Here is a 26,540-nt window from a genome sequence, read left to right as displayed (position 1 = left end):
TATAAATAAAGTCCTGGAAATTAACTAACATTACTTTACTGTGGGATTATCACAGACTGTGCCCGAAGTGTCCATCCAGTGGAGGTGTACTTGAGCAAAGAACTGCGACTCGCTTATTATTGTATCTAACAATGTGGACAAAGTAGTCAAAATTAAGAATTCAGTTTATCATTGTTGGAGTCTCTGTAACCAAGGGGGAAATTGGTGTAAAAAAAAAAAAGTTTCATTCGGATCAGGCATCCTGAAAGGCCACATGCTGTTGATAACTGGGGGCCTTTCAAACACTCTACAACAAGACAAGTGAAGATGGCGGATGTGTTGAGTGTTCTTCGTCAGTATAATATCCAGAAAAAAGAAATCGTCGCTAAAGGAGATGAAGTTATATTTGGAGAGTTCTCCTGGCCGAAAAATGTCAAGACCAACTACATAATCTGGGGGTATGTCAGTGCTAAAAATATGTATAAGTGGCGTTTGTAGGCCTGCAGCTGAAGCTCATCGGTGCCTTGTGCTGCTGGTGACGGCGGAACGCTCGCTAGCTACCAGATGCTAAGATGCTAACCTAACTCCTCTCCTCGTTGTTGTTCTTCAAACTTTAAGCACTCTTTGGCCACTTTGAAGTGATACTTAATTGTTGTAGCCTTGACCACATAGCCTCTTTACTAACCTGTATGCGTGTCAGTTGATCTTTTTTAAACTTGAAATGTGTTTATGAGAGCTATATGCTAAACTTGCAGTAGTGATGTGATGCTAACTACTTAGCGACGTTGGCTAGTACCGAGTTGTGTTCCCATGGAGTCAGGGCTCCACTGGATCAAGGGAAAAGACTTGTGTTTTTAGTTTCAAAAGTCATGGCTATACGCAGCTGTTTTAACAGTGCAAAAAGCGTTGCTTGTGTAACGCAGAAAATGAAGTCACAAGGATTAGAAGATTAGCTACCATGGTATGTGTTGATAGTGCTGTGCTTATTTGACATCTGAACCAGTGTTTCTTTGCTTTCATGCAATAACTCAATCAAATTTATTTTATTGATTATAGGCTTTCAACTTTTAGTGGTATGCTATGGTGGTCAAATAAACTTGATTTTCTTTGCCTGTGTTTCTACCTTCAGTACTGGTAAAGAGGGCCAGCCCAAAGAGTACTATACTTTGGACTCTATCTTGTTCTTGCTCAACAATGTGCATCTCCCGCATCCATCGTATGTGCGAAGAGCTGCAGTAAGTGATCCGGAATAACTATCAAAATGCTACAACCTGTCACTGCCAGTACTGCATCACTTTGTAAATAAAATGCTACTCCTCTTTTAGCATATTGTTTTGTCTCTCATGCAACATCTGTCAAATTCCTCACAACTACCGAGACTGTGTTTTTGGGTGACATGAATGTTTGTTGTTTTATAGACAGAGAACATCCCTGTTGTCAGACGACCTGATCGAAAGGGCTTGCTGTCATATCTCAATGGCGAGAGTTGTAAGTAGCACTTGCAAGATCTATGGCAATTCTGTATTGTGTTCCTATCATATCTATGGTGTATTCAGATGTGTTGTCCCATGTCTGTATTAGGTAGGGCTGAACAATATGAATAACATATGCACAACAAAAATCATACTGTGATTATTTTGACAGATATTGTGATCTGAGTCATGATTTTAGAGGGACTTTGATTTCTGCAGAGGCCTGTACCAAACAAGCATTTTCCCTTACATATAGAGAATATTATTTGTAAGCCTGGGCTTCTCTAATAACACAATGCTTAATTTATGGTATGTTGTGATTTACATTTACGGTAATCAAAAAATTGCACCTCCTGTGTTCTGGATATTGCACTTGGCCACATTGCAATTTTAATAATATTTTTGATAAGTTGTTCAGCCCTACTATTAGCTCAATACATTTACACTATTGTCCTAAATTTATTATAGGTTTTGACTCACTTAAAGTTAGCTTTCACTGTTTGAAGCCCATTTGAATAGCACCCTTTGTACAGTTGGTCTAATATGAAACATAATGTGTTATCTAATTTTGTTCATTTACAGCTACATCAACCAGTATTGACAGAAGTGCACCTATAGAAATAGGTTTGCAAAGGCCAACACAAGGTAAGTTCACACTTTATTTATTTGGTTGTAGCTTAATCAGTATTATAATTAATCAGTATTTGACACTTGGATTACAGTTAAATACTTACTAAATAGTGGCTTTTGGTAGGACCTTTGCTTAATTGTTTTGTTTTGCTTCTCAGTCAAAAGAGCAGCTGATGAAGTATCTTCTGAAGCCAAGAAGCCGAGGATCGAGGTAAGATGGCAGGAATGTCTTATCTGTTTCTTCATACAAAACACTTGTAACATTAAATGAAATTCATCATCACATATTTGTCAGTGCAGCTAAATACCACTTAGAGCATTTAGTTTGAATCTCCAATCCACCCAAAGTTACAGCTTCATTACATAGAATTTATCACTGGTATAGTTGTGAGTAATAATAAGATGAAGTAGGTGTCTTTGCAAATTCTTATGAGTAAAAGAGTGGCTGACGTACATCATCACACAGTATTGATTATTAGCATTGATACCTGCTAGGTGACTGTTTTTGTCTGAAGCGTTCAAATTGCCAAAACACTCATAACAGTATGAGCAATCAGAACAACTTTATTTTAGATGGTTGTTAAAATTTAATTAAATGAAATTTCATTTAAACATGGCTTAAAGAATTTAGCATTTTCCATCTGCTTTTATTTGAGAAACCGTGTATATATTTAACCAAAATACAGTCTGTATGTACATTTAGTCATGAATGAAGTACATTTTGTTGTAGTTAGAAAACTTGTAGTTTGCTAATTAGTGTTTACACTGCTTTCATTTTAAGGATGAGGAACGAGTGCGTCTGGACAAAGAGCGTCTGGCTGCTCGTCTGGAGGGCCACAAAGAGGGCATCGTGCAGACTGACCAGATCAGGTAAAATGGACCCTCCCCAAATTAACGTTTATACGTATATATAATGTGCTCCCTGTAGATTATTACACCGGCAGGATTCGTTAGGATTCGTCAACATACCGTATTGCCAGTGTGAGGCAATCAGTACTGATGTCATTATTTCACTGCACATTAATACCTATAGTTCCTTGAGCTACTTAAATGATCCAAAACTCCTCCTCCTCCTCCTCCAGATCCCTTTCCGAGGCCATGTCGGTGGAGAAAATCGCAGCCATCAAAGCCAAGATTATGGCCAAGAAACGTTCCACCATCAAAACAGATCTGGATGATGACATAACCCTGAAGCAGAGAAGCTTTGTGGATGCAGAGGTGGATGTCACCAGAGATATTGTCAGCAGAGAGAGGGTCTGGAGGACCAGGACAACCATTCTCCAGAGCACTGGAAAGGTCAGAGTCCACTTCATAGTAATGATATCTATTCACAGAGATCTTTCTCGCAAACAGTTTTCTTTCTCATGTGATAGTGGATAAGTGTATTTCCCAAAATGTTAGGCTGTTCCTTCAAATACACCTGTTTCAAATTAGCACTTGTGGATTTTCTTATGTTTTGACCTGCAGTGGTTCAGTATTAGACCTTGACACTTCACCTGAATGGGCCATTCCCCATATTATAATGAGATTTAATGAGCAAGTCAGCATGTAATATTTTATATGAGGAAAGTATTGTTGCACTAACTCCTGTAAGTTGAAAGTGTCTGCTCTGTTGCACCTCTGATCACACACAACAGTGATGAAGCAATGCTCTGCAGTGTTGCATAACTATGGCTTTGGGTTGATGATGTTTTCTGATTTGTCCCAAATAGTCCATATCCAGGTTTGTTTATTCAGTCATTTTGGTTCAGGTTCATACGGATGTAGACTTTCACCAGAGCAATTGTGAACTTCTTAGTGCAGCCTGAATGGATTTCACTGGCTGGAAGCAAGTTTCAGACCACCATTTGGAACTGCTGAACTCTCAGGGACACAAATCTTCCCACCTTGAAAATACCCCAAGTGTGACACTAGATGGCAGCAATAGTATGGTTTCCATCAAGGGTGAATTTACCCTTTTTACTTTTTTTTTTTTTTTTTTCATCAGTTACAGAAGGACTTGTTCATTGGCTTGAATGTTCATTGGCAGTATGCCTAATGTAATTATTCTGGCAGAATATGAATTGCTTACAAGATGTAATATCCTTACCACTCTTCAATCTTTTCCCCTTTGTTTTGGTCGTTCATTCTTTTAGGCTGAGCATTTCTCATATGCAAACTGTGTGTGTGTTTTTGGAAAGTTTCTCCAGAAAGTCTGAATCCTAAAGGTTTGAGCTGGTGTTGTAATGTGAACAGGGAAAAGAAGTCTTCACATTTTTGATATTTTCACATAGGTTCACGTCCTAAAACACTAGTCAAGTGCCTTTATGAACATTAAAACTATAATCCTTCCTCCTGTTCCGGCCATAAAAATCTCTTTTAATTGTTCTTACAATCTCAGTGATTGAGGATCTAATTCACAGTCCTTGTTTTGTGCAAAAGTGTGTCCCAAAGCTTATCTGAAGCTAATCAGCCTTCATCAGTCTTAAGTCAAATTAAGTGGATATCTTCCAAAGTTACAGTGTTTTCTGCAGTGTAGTATACAATTCCCTCTTTTTGTTTCCACAGTCAGTGTTTCCCCTTTCAGCTGCAGTGGAAAGGAAGACAGGAATGACGAATGATTACAGCAACAAAAGCCAGTCTGTTATTTTAAGACAGATTTGAAAAGAGAAAAGACTTATTCCGGAGATGTTGCATGATATGCTCTGCGTCTAAACCACGGTGCAAACCCTGCAGATGACCTGAATTTATGTTGCCAGATGAGTCAACGCTTTAGAAATGAGTTAATACAGTTCACTACATCTAAACCACCTCCCATTTGTCTTGGAAATTAATCTACACTGGTTTTGAGTTGAGGCTGATGGACTGTAGGACCTTATGTCGAAAAAGCTGACAACTTCATATTTATTCTCACAACAGTTCCTGTAAAGGACAGTTTTGTGTGATTCTTCTGTTTAGATCAAAGTCTTTATTACTTTATCATCAGACCCTGAACCACCAACTGATGAGTAAAGCTATATATATATATATATATGTGTGTGTATATATATTTGTGTGTAAGTGGCTTTAACTAATTTTATACATATCCAAATTACTCCTTTACAGAACTTCTCCAAGAACATCTTTGCCATTCTTCAGTCAGTAAAAGCCAGGGAAGAAGGGCGAGCACCAGAGCAGAGACCAGCACAGAACACTACTCAAGTGGTACGTATGACATTTACTGTGCTTTACATATGCATCTTGCACACATGCAACAGTTTCATGAAATCTTCAGGGAAGTTCAAATTTGTCCAGACAATATAAATATGTATGTCTAATAGTGTTACACTTTGACAAGCTGGACAATTTTGTCCTTTTTTAAAATCAAGCTTAAAATCAAGGATATGTAGAAAAGGTTAGAAGTTATTTAATCCATGAACGTATCAGTAAGCCTATAAATGACTAGTAAGATTTTGACTAAAGAATATATTGACAGGCATGTACTGTAATTATTTGTTTGTGTTTCATGCAATTTCCAGGATCCGTCCTTAAGGAACAAGCAGCCGGTCCCAGCTGCCTACAACAGATACGATCAGGAGCGATTCAAAGGAAAAGAGGGTGAGTTTTATTTGTATTTCTGTAGTGGGGATAGGTACTGAAACCTGGTGTTAAACGGGCTGAATCTTTAAAGATCATAGTATTGATAAGCTCCGATGTTATTGGTTCAGCTGTTGGTACTGGAGAAATTAAATTTGTTGTTGTTGTTACATGTGCACATTCCACACTCCATTTCTTCATTTTCAAATTTCGCAGAGCAGGGGCGGATTTAGTGATTTGGGGGCTGCAGGTAATTTACTACACAGTAATAATACTGTCAAAGAAAAAGTCGTAATCATTGTGTATTGCATTAGATTTACATTTTCATCATTACAATTTTTTATACTTTACAGTATTTCCCATACGTTGAATATTGACATTGACCAACACATTGAGTTTTTTGTTTCAAATGCGTAAAATCTTATTTAATTATGGAACTGTGCACAGAAAATTGATTCACTCAGCCCCTCCACGCCCCTCTCTCTCTCTCTCTCTCTCTCTCTCTCTGTCTGTTCAGTTATTTCTCACAGTACTTGGCAGTTTAAGTATTTGCAGTTGAGCATCATATATATGGTATTATTTAATAAGAGTACAAAAGCCCCATTCTCCCAGACAGCCACAACACAAATAGTCTAATTCTGTAACATTGCTGAATAGTATTATTGTTCATTGTTTGGCACATTTTTTATGCTACACCAAGTAGTATCATTTCTGCAATTAACCATCATTGACCTTTGGAGCTGCTTCAAGTTCCCCTTTCTGAGATAATTTTGATATAGTAACGTCGAATGCTGATTGCTGATGCAAGTGTTTCTGGTTTTAACTTCTGCAGCTCCAGTGACTTTCTACTTTATGTGTTTTGTCATAGATAGACATATTTCTGTATCGATCATCTCACTCTTTGTGGGCATGAAATCCTACACCTGCTGATTCAAGCTAAACAGCGAAAAAACTACAGTTCATATGGTTTCATAGTTTCATTTTACTCTTAGTTTATCATTTTCAGTCAAGAAAAGTATTTAGTGGTTCCATCCCAATACATGCATTTGCAGTATGTGCACGTTAGGACAGCATCAGTTTGCAGGAACAGGCTCAGTTAACATCCTACTCCTTGTGCAAATGCATTTCTTTTTAGATCCCAGATGTGTTGTTGGTTTAATGTCCACATAATAAAGATCAATACAATATTACAGTTACAATCAGATGATGGTGAAAAACAAATGCACATGAAGGAGTTGAAGGAATAATGCAATAAGAGAGATTCAGGAGCACTTAGGTCTAATATAAATAATAGACATAAAGTCAAATGATTTTGAAAGTTCCTTGTCTGATCAAAAAAAAAATGTAGGGATTATTTTTTTTCAATTAATGATTTCAACTATATGATATTCAATATTTATGTTGAAAGTGCCAGATAAGCAGTATCAATGTGTTTTAAGGAAAATACATTTTCGATTTCGAGCATTAACTATCTGTGGAGGTTAGTTGTACAATGCATGGGTGATGATGATGAATTCAATATTTCAGCTTCTTCGAATCTACTGATTAATGTGAGTCCTAAAACCAGCCTACAGGTGCATCACTGAAGCACAGCAGACTGAATTGAGTTGTAGTTTTCAGCACATGTATAGGGATGAACTACAATGAAAAATCTATAGAGATAAGGTTGAGAATGAAGAGGTACAAACTTGTTGCATAATATTTGGATATTTTAGTACAATTATGCTTCTGAAAACGAATAATTTGTTTTGCCAACAATCTGCAACTCATTGTATGTTGTTCTCTTAGAAACGGAGGGTTTCAAGATCGATACCATGGGCACCTACCACGGCATGACCCTGAAGTCAGTGACGGTAAGAATAGAGCTTCTTGTTTTGCTGAAGACTTAACAAAGAGCTGCACTACATGCATCAACTTCACTTAGCACACATCGGGAAAGAGTCTTTTTTAATGATTGGTATTTGGTATTCACAGTCAAATGGCATGCTCTCATGTGCTCTTGATTCTCAAGCAGATCAGTAAGAATAATTAAAATATGTAATTTATAAACAAAAGATGCTGGTCTTTCTAATTCTATTTGACCACGTCAAAGAGAATCAGCGTAAATCACAGACAGGAAAGATTTTTCCGTAATGACTTTTAGAGATTGTCTTTGGAGGGGCGTCATCATCTACAATTATGTCACAACAAACCCTCACTCAAGTAACAGGGGAAACTGTTGTGCTTCATTAAGTCCTCAAATGTGCTTTTTCAGTTGCAATTACCAAAAAAACGTGTTGTATCATGTTTGGCTCATTTGCTGCATAACAAGTGGCTGGTCCCACATTTGTTGTCAATCTGCCACAATCCCAGTCTGTTACCATTGACTTCATGTTGAAACTAACCTCTTTTAAAATGACTTCCCTGACTATTTGATACACATGTTGACATGTGTATTGGCACTGTACCTTGTCAACTCAGGTTTTGAGTTCGTATCCGCATATATAAAAGACATACAGTAGGGTCCCCGCTGTATAGTAGGACTTACATAATTACAAAAAAGTCACTTTTGTGGACACGCTGCTTATTCTTTTGTAAAATAGAACTGTGTACATAAACCCTCCAGTGGTTTGACTCAGACATAGAAACAGTTTTCATCTCTTTTGTACAAAATTGGCAATAATATTGGAGTACTTCCATCGGTTTTTACACATTTATGCAGTGTTTGTATTCAGTTCCCATACGGAAAAAGTGTGGATTAATCCCTTCGTATCAAGTTAAGAAGAGAATGTGCTGAGATAAAAATGGTTTGTACCTCATATAGAGCTTGTGAGTGTAAAAGCTTCAGTTATTAAGCTTGTCTCCTTCCATTCATTCTCTTTGAGTGCGCCCTGCCTACTCTGTCTTTAAATGTGTTTATGCAGGCACTGCGTTTGGTGCTTTGCAGGTGATGCCAATATTTAAGTAGTTCATTGGGATGAAACCCATGCGAGGTTATCAGATGGCTGTACTTGCAGCTGGAGTAAGACACTCGCCAGTGGTTGAATAGGAACTCGTTGGGTGGGGGCGTGGGCTCGATCCGGAGCTTGGCCAGGCATATTCCCACATACACATCCTCCAGATGCAGGTGGCGGATACTTAGAGATGCTCTGTAAATTTTCCTCGCCAAGTCTCCAGAGAAGACATAACCAGTCCCAGAGCAGAAGGTTGGATACTTCTCACTTGGGTACAACTCTGGGGGCATGTACCACTTGCTGTTTTTATTTCTGTTGGGTGCAAAGCCTCTCATGTTATTGCCTGTGAAGTAGTTCTTCTTGGGCTTCTGTTCTGGCCTGAGTAGCTTATAAATGAGGTACTCTGTGTTGACAAACATGTCGCTGTCTGTCTTCATGACATAGCTGGCCCGTGGGCAGTGCATTGCCACCCAGTTCATTCCCATCAGCGTCTTTATGGTCAGGTTTTTGTAGGAATCCAGAAAGTCCTGCTGAATGATGTCATGATGCCTTTGGCTCTCTGCTTCTAGCATCCTTTGTTGTAATAGTCCTAGCTCTCCCTCATTTTTCCCAAGCATGAAGAGCCGGATGAATCCCAGAGCCAGGGCAACACTCTCATTCCCCCATGTCTGACGTATGGCATTCCTTGCCTCCACCTTCCGAGCCTCAGTGGCTATCAGCATCACAAGAAATGGCACGGGTCTGCTCTCTACACATTTGTCTGGCTCATTGATGATATAAGGGAAAGGCCCGTGAGTTATTGTGCTACTAAGGTCTCCCTCCTCACTTTGGCTTGTGTTGGTTGCCACATTGTTTCCAAAGCTTGGGTCTGCTTGAGGAGAGGCGACACCATCTTTTTCGTGGGAGCTATTAGCATCAGCCCTGAGAGTCGGCTGAGGAACAATGACAAACCTCCACATTGACTGTTGGGAGCTCGTGTTCAGTTTGGCTTTAATGGCATGAAGTCCACCACCTCCATACACCACTGGATGGCTTCTCCACCATGGCATACCTGTGAGCCTTGGCAGCCACACCTGGTGAACCAGAAAAACCAGTAAACCCAATAGTGAGAGGAGATAGAGAAGTTTAGCTGTGTGTGTACAGCAGTGCCGTCGTCTCCACTGCATGGTTGTGCTTGCAGTAATTCACTCAGACAGTTGCTACACTCATAAGGCCACTTGTCAGCAGCTTTCGACCAGGTCTTGATCCCTGGATTCAAAGTGAAGTTTATGTGGTGGGTTGACTAAGGGACTTTTACCCTGTGTTGATATCTCATTTCCATATATGTAAATCACTTTGATGTCTGGTGATTTCCTAGGAAACAGAGGAGAGAAGAGGATGTAATTCAGCAATAAAATAAATACATTATGTCACATAGACACTTTAAAGCTACTATAATCAATATTTGATATTAGCAATGGCTGGAATATCTGCATGCATGTGAAAGATGTGTGACGAACACACAGAATTAGCACCTGGTTGCCTTACAAAAGTCAAACAAAGTTGGGGAAGAGCTGGTGAAGACTGAGCAGCAGTTGTTGGGCTGCAAGAGGTAAACAGAGAGTGAATATTGGACTTAGATTCAGCGGGTGGCCAGAAACATGACTCCTGCTGAACTGGGGAGGGGAAGTGATAACATTTTATTGATATCAGTTATTAGTGATTGACTGTAACTGCCATTATCGATTCTTCTTATCGGTCTGATTGTTTATTGATTCCTTTAATAATTCCTGATCAAAAAAAAAAAAAAAAGTAATCCCGCACAGCATTTTGCCATACAATCACACCTGATGTAGCTTTGGCTATATATATATATATATATATATATATATAATGTGCATAAGCCTATAGGCTATGGCTGCAGCTTTATTATTCATACATACATAGTATAAATAGTATTCTATATGTCGTGGCTGAATACATGATGGTTATTATTTACTGAGATGTGCATCCATATTGTCCAGTATGCCCAGCTAATCAACATTTTAGATTCAATATTTTATCAATAGTATAATAGTTCTTTCCTGGTTTGATAAATTCATGGACTGCTCTCTTGTGGCTCAACAGATGACTAACATCATGATGTTGGAATAGTCACTTTATAAATGACTGTGCATGAAAATTCATAAAAGATACATGATTTTGAACAGCTGGCTAACATAACCTCTGTAAAAAAAAATTCTAGACTTTATGTACTTTCACATTTCACTGATTACATACTCAAACTTGACTTTGGACACATAATCTTCAGTTGTTTGGTTAAAGTTATTTCTTATCTTGTTGCTTTCAGAGCAAGAATGAACAGAATTAGGTTCTGCTTTCACAACTCTACATTCCCTTGCTTTTGAAAAGAATCCAGATGAGGAATGGTTATAGAAAGAACAGCCTATGTTTGCATGCTGCTAGCACCCTCAAGTGGAGTGTGTTCTCTGTTTTTTACTGAATTGCACACTACCGTCTTAAAGGACCCTAACAAGACAAAGAGCAGTTTGTGAGAGCTCACAGACCCACTGAAAAGACTTACGTTGGCGCTTTCACATATATCAACAGAAATGGAAACAAGTGTTTCCTTTAAAAATGGGCACACCCTTCACATCCTGTGTGGTAAAACTGACATAACATAAAAACGGATTAAGATTAAGACTTCGCAACATGAACTTAACCCTTAAATCTGAATACCTGTCTCTTTCTGGTATCGACCATTCCCGGATGTGATGAATTGCAATCTTCACACACTGATCGCCCTCTTGGTCCCCGGTCTGTGCTCCAAGCTGAACAACAATAACATACAGCTTTAGCTTGACGAGTTGGATCCTCATTAATTCCTTCCTTAACGTGTGACAAAACAACCTCTTCTTTTATTCAGAAGGTAAAAGAAATGGTGGTCTTCCTTGGTGTATTAACGGAAATGAAATCCTCATCCAGGAACTCGCAGCTATCTAGCAAATGCATGCACCACTTTGTTTGTGTGCATCGGCAGAACATGTGGTAGAGCTCCAGTGTTGCAGTCTCTCTGTCTGCCTTGGCGCATTGTCCCCGGAGGCTTGATGCTAACGGTGCTGCGCTGACGCTGCCTCTGGTCTAAGGGAGGAGAATGTCGGTGTCTGACACTCAGCCAGGGTCCTTTGGCTGTCCTTTCTTGTCATATTGTGAATATCAAAGCAGCGGTGGATAGATAGGGTTAATCTCTGGATGATTCACAAGCCTTACATTTCTCCGTCAAGCTCTAATTTCCGAGCTGATGCTTGTTTCCTCTTGCCCGTCTCCTTCCTCTGATTTGCATGGTCTACTGTTAACTTCCCTCCCCCAATGTGCCTCTCTTTCCTTTTTTGTTTCCGGTTTCCTCTTCTCACCCTTCTCACTCAGCAGTGTTGTCTGCGAGAGGGCTAGAGGGGTGAAAACAGCGGGGGAGGAGGAAGATGAACAAGAAGCTGTGCTGTGAGTTGTGTGTTCATTCTGAAAGGCAGCTCCAGGCTTGGTGGCAGTACGCTCTCCCACCACGTCACGGTCACGCCGTCTCTGCTGCTGTTGCTGCCTGCTCTGATAAAGGGGTGGGGGTAGTGGGCTCCTGACCTATTTGTATTCACACCCACTCTCGAGAAAGAGGAATAAAGCATTATTTCAATTTGGCATGCTGTGAAGTAAGAGGAGAAGCCTTCATATCAGCACCTCTGCAAGTCTTAAGGTAGCGGATTGTCTAATCTGACTGAAAGATGGCAAACGTCATCCTCTTGCAACCTCATACTTGTGCAACGGTGGACAGCGCAACTCAAAACCCACAGTCACAGTCTTTAATGTGTCTGCTTCCAGTCTCTCTAGCTGAATGATGATTAGAACACAGATAATTAAAACAATCTTTCCGCTATGCTCATTCAGTCGTGTTGGTCTGATGCCTGAATGTTCATGTTCAGGCATTGTCATTTTCATTCTACCACAGTATGACTGGGAGCAATATTTATTTCCGGAGGGAGGCAGGGAGTGAGGGTGCTTGTTTTTTGCATGTGTGCCAACGGGCAGTCACGATCCCTTCAGTTGCACTGTGCCCACTTTTTAACAGGCTTGGACAGCGTTTCACACTCAAGTTAGGGTCTTATTAGTTCACGGTGCAGACAAGTTCATAACTCGTAGTGATAAAATAACAGACTGAAGGAAAAGTTGTCATTCATTCAAACTAAAATTGAAAAGTAGCTCTCTGAGCAGACATATTGGTATTTGCTGGGAGCTGTGTTCTCTACGCAGCCAATAAATGGATGCCGAATTTAAACAAAACTAGGTCGAAACCTAATATATGTCTGGATCACCTGTGGTCAAATGTGACGTCGTCTGAAGAAATCACCAAACACATAAAGACAAAGACTACCTTACTCGGAGAGAAACGTAGAAGAGACAGACTTTCTTTTTGGTCTGTCGCACAGCTCACAGCCTCTGTCTGGGATCCAGTTTAGCCTTCATTTACCTCAACTCCAGAACAGACTTTACAGGAGGCAGGTGTTTATGTCTAACTCCCTCTTTTTGATATGAGTAATTGGTTATAGCGATATTTTAGTACAAAGCCCCATTTTAAGTCGCTCCCATTTGTTGTGTTAGAGTTACTGCATTATGTGTTAATACAAACGCAACACTTCCTGTACTCATTTCAAATGTATAGCCCTCTAGCGTTTCAGTGGGCAGAAACCCTTGCTGCTGCAGTAAGCATATTTTCTCTTCTCTCTCTCCCTCCCTCTCTCCTGCTATCTTATTTTTAGTTATTCCTCTGTCTCCTTTAATAATAATTCATAATAATGAAAATATAATACATGTAATTAAAGTAGTTTATTTGCCGGAATGGAGGTGAGGCTCAGTGTATTGGAAGCACTCCTCCACTTGCCTCCAGTTCCTGAGCAGCCGGGAAACCCAGAGCGGTGCGGTAGACTGCCCAATACAAAAGGTGTAGCCCTAATCCCCTGGCCGGCATCTATACACGGTCCAGTCAAGTACCAATTTTATACCCAGTTTGTTTGAAAAAAAGTCTCTAAATCTAGCATCAATGAGCTAAGTTGGCAACACTGCAAGCTGTAAACACCACCTAATAGAACCTGTTTACTACAAAATTGACATGCATTACATAACATAGATTACATGTATAACATTTTGTACATTACATACATAACATTACATTTCATACATACTTGCATACATACGAAATCATAGGGCTGGCAGCCAAAAATGCTTAAATAAATCACTCTGTTTTAAGACATTTTAACAATGTTTCCCAGCGCTTGAGTGCTAATACACATATACTGTTACCAGGGCTGCTTAATTATAGCAAAAATGATAATCACGATTATTTTGATCAATATTGAGATCATGATTACTCATTGACTTTGGGAACAAAACGCATTTATTGAACTTAAGAAAAAAAAGAGGGGAAAAAAACACAAAGTGTTGTCAGTGTCGTTTTTCTGGTTATACACGATAAGTTAAAAGATAATCTGAGTATGGGATAGCAGCCAAACAGGGCATGGTGTCTCTCGACTGTATATAGAAACTCTCTGAACCGGCAAGTTGCCCAAGATGACACACCTGCATATAGGGATGGGCATCTTTAAGATTTAAATGATTTATTTAATTTTATTTATTTATTTTTTATAACATTTTATTGAATTTTGCATTAACAAAACAAACAAAAACAGCACAGATCTTGCCAAATTACAAAGGAGTAGTAATGTACATGGGTTACAACAACACACATCTGGATCATATACATTATAGTTTGCATTAGGGTCATGTCAAAGGAAGAAATTTAACAGCCTACGAATTATTGGTGAAGCCATTTTTAAAAAATATTTAAAACATTTTTTGTTGGTACTGATTATCGATGCAGAACCTTAAAGGTACTATTATTGGTACTTTTTGTTATTTTGTAAAAGAAAAAAACCCAACCCCAACCCTTCCCCACCGTTGCATTAATTTAATGGCCACCATCCACATGGAAAGCTCCCGATGGGTCACTCTTTTGCAGTCCCATAAATACTGTATATTAACTCTGTAATGTCGAGCACGTCTTGGTGCAAGGTGTAATACCTCTGAAGAGGAAGTACAAGTGCCTGGGCTGCTGCAGAGCTGCAGATAAGATGTTTATCTGGAATTGACATTAATCCTGCAGTGCAGGCAGAGACTGCCTGGCAGCTAGTGTGATGGGACCGTTGGTACTCGTCACAAGACCATGGGGCCCACTAATGGTTAATTTTGGATTGTTAATAATAAATTAATATCATTGTGAAAATGCTGCAGTATGCAGATGTTATCAGCTGTGGCACAGAGCTGCAGTTTTCCAAATACCCAGTGGTTTTGACATCAGGATTGCTTGGATTGGGCAAGGATTGGGAAGTATTGGCTAAGCCTGTAGATGTGAGGAAAATCTGTGATTAAATTGTTCAACATTGATAACGATATGACTTGCAATGAATACATATCAAAGAGTGCATATTCAGTTCCTATGTCTTCCTCAAACAAATGTAAAATGTCAATAAACTATATAATATTCCTGACACGAAAACACTTAGTGAGGTAGAACACGGACATTAGTCATTATCAGTCATCTCCTCCGCTCTCCTCCCTCTGCTGCTGATGTGGATTCATTTCTTGCAGGTAACACTGCTAGAGAGGAGGTGGCTGCTGTGCTCAAGCTTGCTCGTAACAATTCACTATTAGCTTTACAAGTACACTGGGGTGCACGGGCGGGTGTCAGGGTGACAGTCAAATGAATCCTATAAAATATTCACACACTGTTCATTTTTTATACTGGGGAAACATAGTTTGAATAATTTATTCCAAGGGGCTTATTGAGCACTAAAACACTGGCTATACACAGGTCGCTTCAGTGCATCTGAGACTATGCTTTTGAAATGATCAGTATTAATATACAACAGCCAAGGTGTTTCATTGTCCTGCCATCAAGTTACTCACATTAATGTTAATACGCAGCAGCTGATATGACCTGCCACTGGTGGCACTTGTCATTTTAACCGTGCAGACAACGATCTGCACGTTTCAAAATGAGAAGCTCTTAGCTGAATGTTTTGTGATTTGAGGTCTTGTTGATAAGAGAGGATAGATAACAGCTTTGTTAAAGTCACTTTGTGTTTTGCTAACCCGTGTGTCAGAACAGGGTCGATCACTGGTGCAGCCAACTTATCTGCTTTATTTTGAGAGACTATTATTTTATGTGGAATTAATAATAGAGACAGATACTGTCACTAAGCAACACTCATTTTGTTCCTGCCTTCAACATGAGTTTCACTGTGTGGCGAAGTAACATATATATATATGACTTTTCCATTCCATTTCTGTCAAAACACAATTTTAAAGCGCTTTTTAGGCCAATTAATTAAAATTACAATATCGTCCTTATTTTTGTAAAGGTTAGCCTTTGCATAGATCAGTCTTCTGGGATAAGTGGCATGTTATGAATTCTGGGATGAAACTGTTGAGCACAACAGCCTGACGATACTGACACTGAAACATCCTCCAGCCTCAGCCGTAGTCCGACCACATCTGCATGTTTCTGTGGCTCCTCTGTCAGTGTGAGCTCTAGCCTGAGGGAATGTCACTGGATGATGGATTACTGCTTGACTGTTGACCACTCCTCCCCATCGAGCACATGCACATGCACATACACATACACATACATGTAAAGGGAATCAATAGTGAGCTTGGGGGTTTGGCGGATTTCAAGGAGAATTCTGTTAACATGGAAAAAGGGTCACATCCTTTAAATGAAACTTGTCCTGTTTTCCCACAGCTCGACCTTTTTCTTAATCTACATTTTCCTCTTGACTAAAGACTGTACTGAGCTAATGTTGTCTAACTTACACAGATAGCAAAACTAGCTTTGCCTAAATGTTGCTGTAACATTTTCTTTGTTAAAGACTCACGGTATGGTATGTTTATGTGTATGACCTTGGGGTGGTGTTTCATTTTCCAGGAAGGAGCATCTGCCCGGAAGGCCCAGACCCCAGCGCTGCAGCCTGTCCCTCGTCCAGGTTAGTGTTTAACTCAGAATATCTACATACATTTATGCACATGTCTCCTGATGGTGTTCTAGTGAAAATTGCCTTATGCTAATTTGTTTGAATAACTTAATGTATTTGAGTGTACATGTTGTTTATTAGCAGCAGGAGAAGAATTTTAGGGGATTTTAAACAAAAACATTTTCTTATACAATAGCATTGGTAGCAGAGGATGCCCTGCAAACACTGGACTCTTGAATTGTTTGTCATAAAACAAAAAGATGGAAAGAGGTGACACATTGTCACCCTCTATGGTTAAATGTAATAAAACTGTCTAAGGAAAACTGTGAAAACCAGTTATGGCTGTACATGGCTGTTTGAATGAATCTGAAATCGGATTACTGCACGAAAACAAACTGAGTAACCGACCAAGTGTTTCTTTTATGTTGCTGTTTGTCATTCGTCATCCACTCCCATCATCTTTACCTATTTCATGCATTCATTTTCATATTGGAAGAGCAGGGAAAATCCCACCATTGGATAATAAACTACAGTATATACTGCAACAAAGAAGCTTTTCTTTTCATGTGTAGCTTCACAGTTAGACCCTGGCTGCTTCCTCTTTTACAACTTATTCAAGGGTCAAAAAAGTCAGTCACAGGGTTCATACTCCAGCAGCTGCTACATCTGAGTTTTTGTTGCTCTGAGGCATTTCCTTATTATTCTCTTAAATTATTAGCTGCTATCTTTAAACTTTCCCTGCAGAATTAGACATTGTGTGATTTTAAGGTGCACAACCAAGAGTTTAGTTAACCTTGTTAGAGAACTAAAACTAAACAGACAAGACCTTCCTTGACTGTGATATTCTCGGTCCATGATGTAGCCATACTACCACTTTATTTGCTCGAGAAAAATTTACAACGATAAACTGGCAGATCTTAGCTTCTGTGAGATCGACTTGGCATATTTACACATGACCATATAAGATAGATATGCACATTATTTCTGTATGAACTGCCTCTGTGAAAGGGACTTTTGTTTGGAGAGAAGAGTCACACGTCTGTTTGACTCTTTGGCAAACACTGACCCAAGATGCTCCTCCACACGTTTTTTTTTTTTTCATTATGTGGAGAATGTCTGAGATCACAACAAAGCAGCATCAGTCTGTGTTGTGAGTGACCTGACTGGTTGACTGTGTGGCACATTTGTCCTACTGCTGTGATAGAAATTAATAAAGGAGCTCAACTTGATAGACAAAGTTGATGGTCTAAAGATGCATATTAAACGAACTCTCACAGCCTAGAGTTTAAAAAAAAAAAAAAAAAAATCTTTGGCTTTAATCTTTTTTTAAATCTTTTGAACTGAGCCGTCTGCAGTGAATAATTTGAGTGATTTAAAAGTTAGTGGGGCCCTTCAGCCCAATTCTGTTACTGTAATTTAAAATGAATACATACTGTTGTGGGTGGAAACAATAATCAGAACAGGAATAACCTCTAACTGTAGAACAGAAAAGTATTTTAACTGAGAATCATTTGTATCTTTGTCTGGTCTCTGAAATTTAATGCTATCTACATATCTGTATGTGCTCATGAATTTTACACATTTTTGTCTTTTTTTTCCCTCTAGTTTCACAAGCCAGACCTCCACCAAATCAGAAGAAAGGTACATTAGATAATGTTTTTGGTACAGATATGAAATGCATTAAACTGTTCATTTAGTGTTCTATAAACATTACATTAAAGAACCTTTTCTATTTTTTTTTCATAGTCCTGGTTTAGTATTATTTCCTGTAACTGCCTTTATTTAATACTCTGTCCAACAGCTTATCTGTTTTTTAAGACCTTTTTAACTATGGTTTTCTGACAGGGTCCCGGACACCCATCGTCATCATCCCCGCCGCCACCACCTCACTCATCACAATGCTTAATGCCAAGGATCTTCTGCAGGATCTAAAGTAAGTATAAATTACTATTGCACTTTTGAAAATTCTTGTAATCCACTCACTGTTACACTTTGGTGGCATTTGACAAAATCTTGCCTTTTAGTATTTTTAGAAACTAAAAACTTTCTAAGAATTTATCTTATTTTAAAAACATGTTAAATGAGTACAGAACAATGTTGTAGAAAGTAAAGAAAGTTGTTCAGCCAAAGACAATATTATTAATGGAATATTGAACAGAATAGGCAGAATAGGTTTAGTATTAAGTGATTTACTGGAAGCAGAATTGGCCATTTGCTAAGCCCCGCTTTACTACACCTAACAAGCTTTTGTTTTCTTGTACGCAAACGCAGTTTACAGTGAAAATGATGGCAGATTTACCCCTTGAAAATTCTTAAAACAATGAGTCCTTGATTTCAGATATTGGTAAACAAAAGAAACTTTTCACGCTTAATTTATTTTTCCTGAAAACTGAAACTGTCACTGACTGATTTGATCCACTGTAGCTAGTTAGCTAAATAAGCTAATGGTAGCTCCATGAGTTGAGTGAAAATGCTGTCTCTTGCGTACTTTTAATGTCTTCAGCTAAAACAGTATCTTCCCTAAAAGGGGTTTTACCACACTTTTAGTGTGATATCATGTATCACACTAAAAGATGGAAGCTAAAGCTGCATGTTTCGGGCAAAAAGTAAGTGTGTTGTGAACCAGGCTTTTTGTAAATGTAAGCTGTAACTCTACAAAATAATAAGTAAGTATATAACGCCACTGTCCTTAAAAGGAATATTCAGTTTTTCACTGTGGATAGCGAATCAGTTAACCAGACATGCTAATGTTTGCGGCTTACCTTAGAGCAGAAAAACAAACTCTTTAATTAAGCAGTTTAGTCAAATTAATATAATGTGTGCATTTAAGTAAATTGGTTGTGACACTGGCAAAATGAAATAAGATGAAGAAGAAACTCAAAAAATAACTGGAAATGAGAAAATGGAAATTTTGTTTGAACCGTACCAGGTTTGTCACATCAGAAGAAAAGAAGAAGGGGGGCATCCAACGTGACAATGAAGTTCTGCTTCAGAGGCGCAAGGACCAGATCCAGCCAGGTGGCACAACACTGAGTGTCACTGTGCCGTACCGTATCATTGATCAGCCGCTCAAACTGGCTCCACAGGACTGGTGAGTTTTTATTTAATACGTTTTATTCACATTTTTTCCACCACACAGGAATCTTCAGTTGAGAGAACCAAGCAAGGGTTCCGGGGTTGAAATAACAATTTCTAACTTCATAATTTCTTTTACTATGAGCCTGTCTGATACAAATACTGGCCTCTTTCTTGTCCCAATGTCAACCCTCAGTGCATAAACCATACAATACAAAGTGAATCAAATGTACAAGTTAACAACAACACACTGCAAAAACAAACACATAGTGTCACATTGATCATGAAACCCTGGCATGAAATCCAGCAGCATCACTACATCATTAGTATTAACTGGAAGCAGCGAACTTGGTTTTATTTTAAATGTTTATAATTCAGTAACACACCTGTCTCTCCGTCTTCACAACAACAACATTTGGATGTTTCCTCTTGCAGGGATCGAGTGGTGGCTGTGTTTGTGCAGGGTCCTGCCTGGCAGTTCAAAGGCTGGCCGTGGCTGCTGCCCGATGGATCTCCTGTCGACATTTTCGCCAAAAGTGAGCAATACACATTCTTAAGTTTTTTTTAATTATTATTATTATTATTATTATTATTAGCAATTGTTAGTAAAAACATTGATGTTTTGGTTGATCTGGGTCAGCAGTCGGCGCCTCCAGCAGATGAAATTAGACAATTTAGATGATTGATAACTGATTAATTTTTTATTTTTCAAGCAAAAATGTAAAACCTGTTTGTTCCCAGTCGTCCACCTTTTCTCTGTTTTACGTCATCGCAAACTGAATCTGTGGAATTTCAATGATCAGACAACAAAATACATTTGAAGACGTCATCTTGGACTTGAAAATGTGATTTTCACTTTTGCCTTTTTCTGACATTTTATAGACCACACATCTAATTGATGTTTCAAGAAAATAATCAGCAGATTAATCAATAATGAAAATAATCATTAGTTGCTGCCCAAGATGAAATTAAACTATACAAAAGTTTTTCAGTTTTCAATAACTAGATGAATATTGGCTATGAGAGCTTTGGGGAAAAAAGTGAGGTGCCACTGTAGTGAGGGCATTTGGTTTTTACTTCCACACTCAACCCTGAATCATTTATATTAATGTGTGGATGTTTCCCTTCCAGTTCGAGCCTTTCATTTGAAGTATGATGAAGCAAAGACAGACCCCAATGTGCAGAAATGGGATGTGACCGTCCTGGAGCTGAGTCGCCACAGGCGCCATCTGGATCGGCCTGTCTTCCTGCGTTTTTGGGAAACCCTCGACAGGTATTTATTCTCACGCACCTTCATACATACCCATCTTTTTGTCTCCCGTGCACACTTTATTTGTTGTTTGGAATTGTGTAATTTTTGAAAACATTTTGGCACTAACTAACCTTTCGTCCTTTCTCTTTCCGGTCCATCAGATACATGGTGAAACACAAATCTCACCTCAGGTTCTGAGCCCAGATCACAACGTCCATCCGAAAATCCCACAAATTAAATCTCCGACCCTCGAACTCTCCATGGCCCACCTCTTGCAGAGGCATCCCCTCTCATCCAAGCTCCCATCCCATCCTCCAACATGATCCCAATTTTAGCAAGAGAAGGGGGACACATTATGGTGGTGGTCTTCCTCCAACACTTCCTCGAGGACTCCTAATGAAATGCGCTGGATATGTTGCTCTGGACACTGGAGAGGAGATTTAGGGGATTTTTGTGTTTTTGTTGTAGTTGTTTTTCTAATGTTTTCACGTAGTTAAACAAAAATACCAAAATATGTTTTATATTAAAAAAGGCAATGTAAATGAGATGAGCAACATAATGGGGTCGGAGGGAGAGGAGGTTTTGTCAATGGTAATGCAGAATATTGTGAATTCAACTCAGAACTGTTCAGACTGAGAGGAATGTGAAAATAACTCTCAGTACAAAAAAAAACAGCCACTGAGTTTGACGGAAGAGATTTCCTTCACACTTATTTTTTTTCTTCATTTGGGTGTTTGTGGTCTGAATGTACATATATGATAAAAACCTGTCAGAGCCAAAACTCTTGGAGCAGAGAGGAGGATGCAGGTAAGGGGTTCAGTACTTTAGAAAGCTACTCTGCTCTGGCTCAATAAAATTATCTCAGTCAAGAAACCAGTTCCTAGCTCAGTTTTTGACAGATCAGCACAGCTCTTGGTCATGCAATGGCCTTGTTAAAGTCTTCTTTTTCTTCTTTGTTGGTGTTGTGCTAGAGGAGAAATATGATGGAAAGTATTGCTTTAAGTCATCACATGAAAATAGACAATAAAGCCTCAGAGAAACAAACTCATGTGTGCTCCCTGTTTTAGATTGTTAAAGTTTCCTTTATTTGTGTTTTTTCCCGGTAGTTAAATTTAGGTTTTGTTTCATCTTGACAGAATGAATAGGGGGACAGGAAACTATTACCAATGGGACAAGGAGAACCAGCTTTTTTTTTTTAAGGCCTTAAGGCATGGAAGGGTGAGCATTAGGTATGATACACACACATAACACAGAACAAATAATTCTGTAAATGTTACCTGGTAAGCGAAGCAGTAAGTAGAGGAAATCCTCCTGGGAATGAAAAATGAGCTGTGAAGTTGTAATGAAGGCTGCAGACCTGTGATGAGGGGTTATAATGAGTTAACTGTTTAGAGCAAAACTCCACCCTTATATCTTTTGTCACACTTCCTCTCTCGGTTCTTTGTTTTCATTTTCAGTAAAACACCATACGAATGGCCATTGTGGAGTTTTAGTTCTGAATTAGTGTACATTATACCCAGTTTCAGTATATTCATTTGGTAGCTACAAGCACTGAAAAGCGATTATGAAAATGACTTATGTTTTGCTGTTTTTTTTTTTTTTTTTTAAAGCAGCAAGCCGAATATTAAGTCTTTATTTACTATTTACATTTATTTAAAGCAGTTACCATGAATATCCTCATGTATGTTTTTTTTACAGCCAGGACTGTTTTGGCTCACTCACAGCTGTTTTCAGATAAGATGTTTATGAGAGCTGTTTCCTGTAAGCAAAACTTAAACCCCATCGACGTTACCTCCCACGCACCAACCGGCAAAGTAAATGACTAGCTAGTAAACATTGTGGAGCATTTAGCCGCTAAAGTGCGAGGTATTTTAATCCAGAGTTCTTGCACACCTAAAGGTTGAATATTGGACGTAAGTTTGGACAGGTGGACACAAACATGACTGTTACATTTCCCGATGTGTGCCAGGGGATGAGGAGAAGTATCGAATGAAAAAAGTGTTCCGATAGGAAAGGAAGATAAGGAGGCAAAGCAAAAGTGTGAGAAAAACCAATGATTTTTATTATCAAACGTAAAAAAGAACAACAAAAAGCTCTGGCTTCTAAACAACCAGGGTTAACAACCAAAGAACAAAATGGAACCTCAGACAAAGTCTGAAAAACCGCCCTCCTTCACGCAAGGAGTATCACACGTGTGGGAAACACGCTGCCACATTCTGGCCCACCCGCTCGACTCAGCCCTTGTCCTCCCATATGTCATCTCCGAACAATCTGCGAAATAGATCCACCTGCGCACAGCTCATCCTCGACACTGGAGGAGGCGCAACACCTGGAGGGAGAGAGAGCAGCAGCACCACCAGACAACCACCGGGGTCGTAACAATGACTCTAAGTGAATAATAACATTGCTATGTATGGATGTATAAACAGAACTGTTTGCTAACAAGCTTGCCAAGAAAGTGATAATGAATTAGTGGCCAGTTCCTTACGAACACCATACTAATACCGGCTAGGGCCTCCCTTTGCTCTCAGAACAACCTCAAGTCTTCATGGCATGGATTCCACAACACGTTTCTTTGAGATTGTGGTCCATGCTGACATGACTGCAACACATCCTTTATGCAGATTTGTGAGATGCACATTCATGCTGCCAATCTCCTGTTTTACCACATCCCAAAGGTTTTCTACTGGATTCAGGTCTGGAGGCTGGGGAGGTCACTGAAGTTCACTGAACTCATTGACATTTTCATGAAATCAGTTTGAGACGACTTTTGCTTTGTGGCATGGTGCATTACACTGCTATAAGTAGCCATTAGAAGAATGCAAATTGTGGCTATAAAGGGATGTACATGGTCAACAGCAAGGCTCAAACAGGCTTCATTGGTTTTAAGGGGCCCGAAGTGTGTCGAGAAAACATTACACCATCACCAGCCTTGATGGTTGACACACTGCAGATTGGGTCCATGATTTCATGCTTTTTAATACCAAACTCTGATCCTACCATCTGTGTGCCTCAGCAGAAATCCATTTTCATCAGACCAGGATATGATTTTTCAGTCTTTAACTGTCCAAGGTTTGGTGTTTCTGTTCTTGGCTGACAGGAGTGGAACCCACCATGGTCTTCTGCTGTTGTAGCCCATCCACCTCAAGGTTGTTGTCCATTCTTAGATGCTTTTCTGCTCATCACAGTTGTAAAGAGTTGTCATCTGAGTTACTGTAGCCTTCCTGCCCAAACCAGTCTGATCATTCTCCCCTGACCTCTCACATCCGCTGGATTGTTTTTTGCACCATTCAGGGTAAAAACTCTTCATGTTGTGAATGAAAATCCCAAGATTACATCAAAAACAACATATGGACATGTTAACAAGGTTAAAAACTTGATTTTCATCGGAGGGGGTCTTTAAGAGGTGCATATTCCCTTATTGATATGTCCTTTAGGTACTGAAAACGTTTGGGCTGACAACACTCAGATGAAACCCATTTGCAGTTGAGGGTGGCAGCAAGAGGAAGTACTGAAATATGAATATTGTTTCAGAATATTACTTCCTTTTTTCAGTAAGGGTGTTTTGAGTTTCACAAAAAGTATTCGTGACCAAAGTCACATCTGTGCTTTGACAGGAAGCCTTGTTGAGGGATCTGATCTTTAACCACTGTCCCAGATTAATTTCCTATTAGGGCAGTCCAATCACAGTTCTGAAAGACTGTGGCCATCTTTACTTCCGTTTGCCTCCTTTCATGAATGTTGTGAGGGTGAGAAGGTAGTGACGAGAGTGTATCATGCACTTATGATAATAAATATTCATCTCATGAACCTCACTTCTCAGGGGCCCTACAGCCAGAACTCAAAGATTTTCCCATTCTGCCTTTCAAAGATTAGTGGAGAGAAAAAAACCCTTAATTTCTCAGTTAACTTGCTCTAAGATCTGGATTAACTTCTAATATATGAATTTTTGCAGCAGTGGAAAATACATTCAGTATCATGTGTTTCTTCCACAGTCTTTGGTAGCCAATGTAGGTTGGCTGAAAGGCCTTTGTAGCAAATCCTGACTGGGTTCCTGGTTGTAGTCATATTCTTGAAACCCCAGTAATTATTCTCCAGCTGTATTGGCAGATGAAATCTGTAGGGGATTTCTCCTAAATGAAGAGTAATGAGCACTTTATCAGCACTGCTCAGTCCGCACAGTGGGTGATTAAGTAGCTCCTTCGGAGGCTTCTGGCTGAATTGTTAAAAAGCAGATATGAGGAATCTGGAGGCAATTTGCACAAATTAAAAGGGAACAAAATAAAATGACAGATGTAGCGCAAGATTTTATTATTCATGTTTTTTTTCATCTAAACCAGACAAACGAATTCAATCATATCAGCAATGCTTTTATTCCCCACACTGGCATTACAGTGACTTTTATTTTTTTATCCTCCTTCAGGTCAATTGTTTTCAGTTCGCCAACTGGGAATGGGTAGATTGCGTGATGGGAGGAGAAAATCAAGGATGAAGGAAGGATTAGATTGGTAAAGCAGACAAAGTATAGTCAGTATAGAGCTCTGGAGACTGAGGGTCTCGCACACAGACAGGAAGACAAATTGCATCCAAACCTCCTTCGACTGATACACCGTCCGACTCTTTCACCCTGCATCATTTTATGAAATCTCCCTTAGAAGAGATGCTGTACTCACTGTGGTTCAGTTATTGGTTTCTGTTGGGTTTTGATTATGTTGTCTAGCAAGGCTTTGTGGCCATGGAGCTGAAATTGACAAAAAATGTTGAGCAATCCTGGCAGTGCCACATGAAATGTCCAATCTTAAGATAAATGTTGAGTAAATGCTGAAGAACAAGAGTAACCGAGTAAAAGAAGCTGAGAATTACAAAAATTACAAAATATGATTAAAACCACGGCCTAACAGGGACCAGTGTTCCTGGTTAGATGCTAACTGACAGAGGATGTTGAATGAAGCTGAGTAAAGTTTTGTTTGAAATGTCTCAATGGGTCTTGGGTCATTTGTACTTTGAAGTTCTTTTCTGTCTGCATGTGTGTGCGTTGCTGAAAAGCCAGATGTCAGAGTTTTCAATAAACATTTAAACATCCAGTGATGAAAAAGACAAACTGTACAATCACATCATAATCATCAATATCAATTTAGGTAATTTTAATGAGTCTGTTTGTGTTTTACAGAATTTTCCCTGTTTCTAAATCTGACCTTTGGCATGACTGTGTTTGGTATTATGTAATGCTGTTATCTGGTCATAGCAAGTCCGGGAAGTCATTTTGAAATCTGGTCTCTAAACAAATATTGTGGATGACATTCTGTGATAACAAACATGGAAGAAATACTGCGGAATGCAACAAGATTTGCTGGAATGTCACACATGAAATAAACAAATTAAAATTTGACACTAAAACCTGAAGGCACCAAAGTCCTAGTATCATCTTTGATCAGGAAACCAACAGCTGTCACATTGTTTACTTGGTGATAAATTTGAGTGGTTGATGTGCGTTTACTTAATGTATATGGTTTGTTCTGAGGGGTCATGTCACAATGCAGAGATGAAATAATTGTAAAATAAATAATCATTATACAACTATTATTATTCAAAC

The 26,540-nt window shown here is 39.1% G+C and overlaps 2 protein-coding genes across 2 annotated transcripts; one reads left to right on the top strand and one right to left on the bottom strand.

Moving 5' to 3' along the window:
- Positions 1–261: 261 nt before the first annotated feature.
- Positions 262–21,991, top strand: cdc73 (cell division cycle 73, Paf1/RNA polymerase II complex component, homolog (S. cerevisiae)). Its single transcript, XM_056390687.1, has 17 exons — positions 262–437; positions 1,109–1,214; positions 1,398–1,467; positions 2,034–2,096; positions 2,240–2,292; positions 2,863–2,951; positions 3,164–3,377; positions 5,166–5,264; positions 5,579–5,657; positions 7,425–7,489; positions 16,575–16,632; positions 18,226–18,261; positions 18,466–18,553; positions 19,550–19,711; positions 20,131–20,231; positions 20,827–20,968; positions 21,109–21,991. Exons 1-17 carry the CDS (start codon positions 307–309, stop codon positions 21,143–21,145), a joined length of 1,593 nt encoding a protein of 530 aa, XP_056246662.1. The 5' UTR covers positions 262–306; the 3' UTR covers positions 21,146–21,991.
- Positions 7,567–12,399, bottom strand: LOC130178450 (beta-1,3-galactosyltransferase 2-like). Its single transcript, XM_056390688.1, has 2 exons — positions 11,288–12,399; positions 7,567–9,922 (listed from the first exon to the last, which is right to left on the bottom strand). The coding sequence occupies exon 2, from the start codon at positions 9,733–9,735 to the stop codon at positions 8,467–8,469; it is 1,269 nt and encodes a 422-aa protein (XP_056246663.1). The 5' UTR covers positions 9,736–9,922; positions 11,288–12,399; the 3' UTR covers positions 7,567–8,466.
- Positions 21,992–26,540: the final 4,549 nt, after the last annotated feature.

Source organism: Seriola aureovittata, chromosome 12, assembly GCF_021018895.1.
Source record: "Seriola aureovittata isolate HTS-2021-v1 ecotype China chromosome 12, ASM2101889v1, whole genome shotgun sequence".
Taxonomy (NCBI): domain Eukaryota; kingdom Metazoa; phylum Chordata; class Actinopteri; order Carangiformes; family Carangidae; genus Seriola; species Seriola aureovittata.
Note: the sequence above shows the minus strand (reverse complement) of the source record. Positions and strands in the feature narration are given on the sequence as shown.

Bases quoted from the DNA above. Each gene is read 5' to 3' on its own strand.
- cdc73 (XM_056390687.1), top strand. From the start codon at position 307: ATGGCGGATGTGTTGAGTGTTCTTCGTCAGTATAATATCCAGAAAAAA. The intron at 2,097-2,239 runs GTAAGTTCACAC...TTTGCTTCTCAG, and splicing joins TTTGCAAAGGCCAACACAAG to TCAAAAGAGCAGCTGATGAA. The intron at 3,378-5,165 runs GTCAGAGTCCAC...ACTCCTTTACAG, and splicing joins TTCTCCAGAGCACTGGAAAG to AACTTCTCCAAGAACATCTT.
- LOC130178450 (XM_056390688.1), bottom strand. From the start codon at position 9,735: ATGCAGTGGAGACGACGGCACTGCTGTACACACACAGCTAAACTTCTC.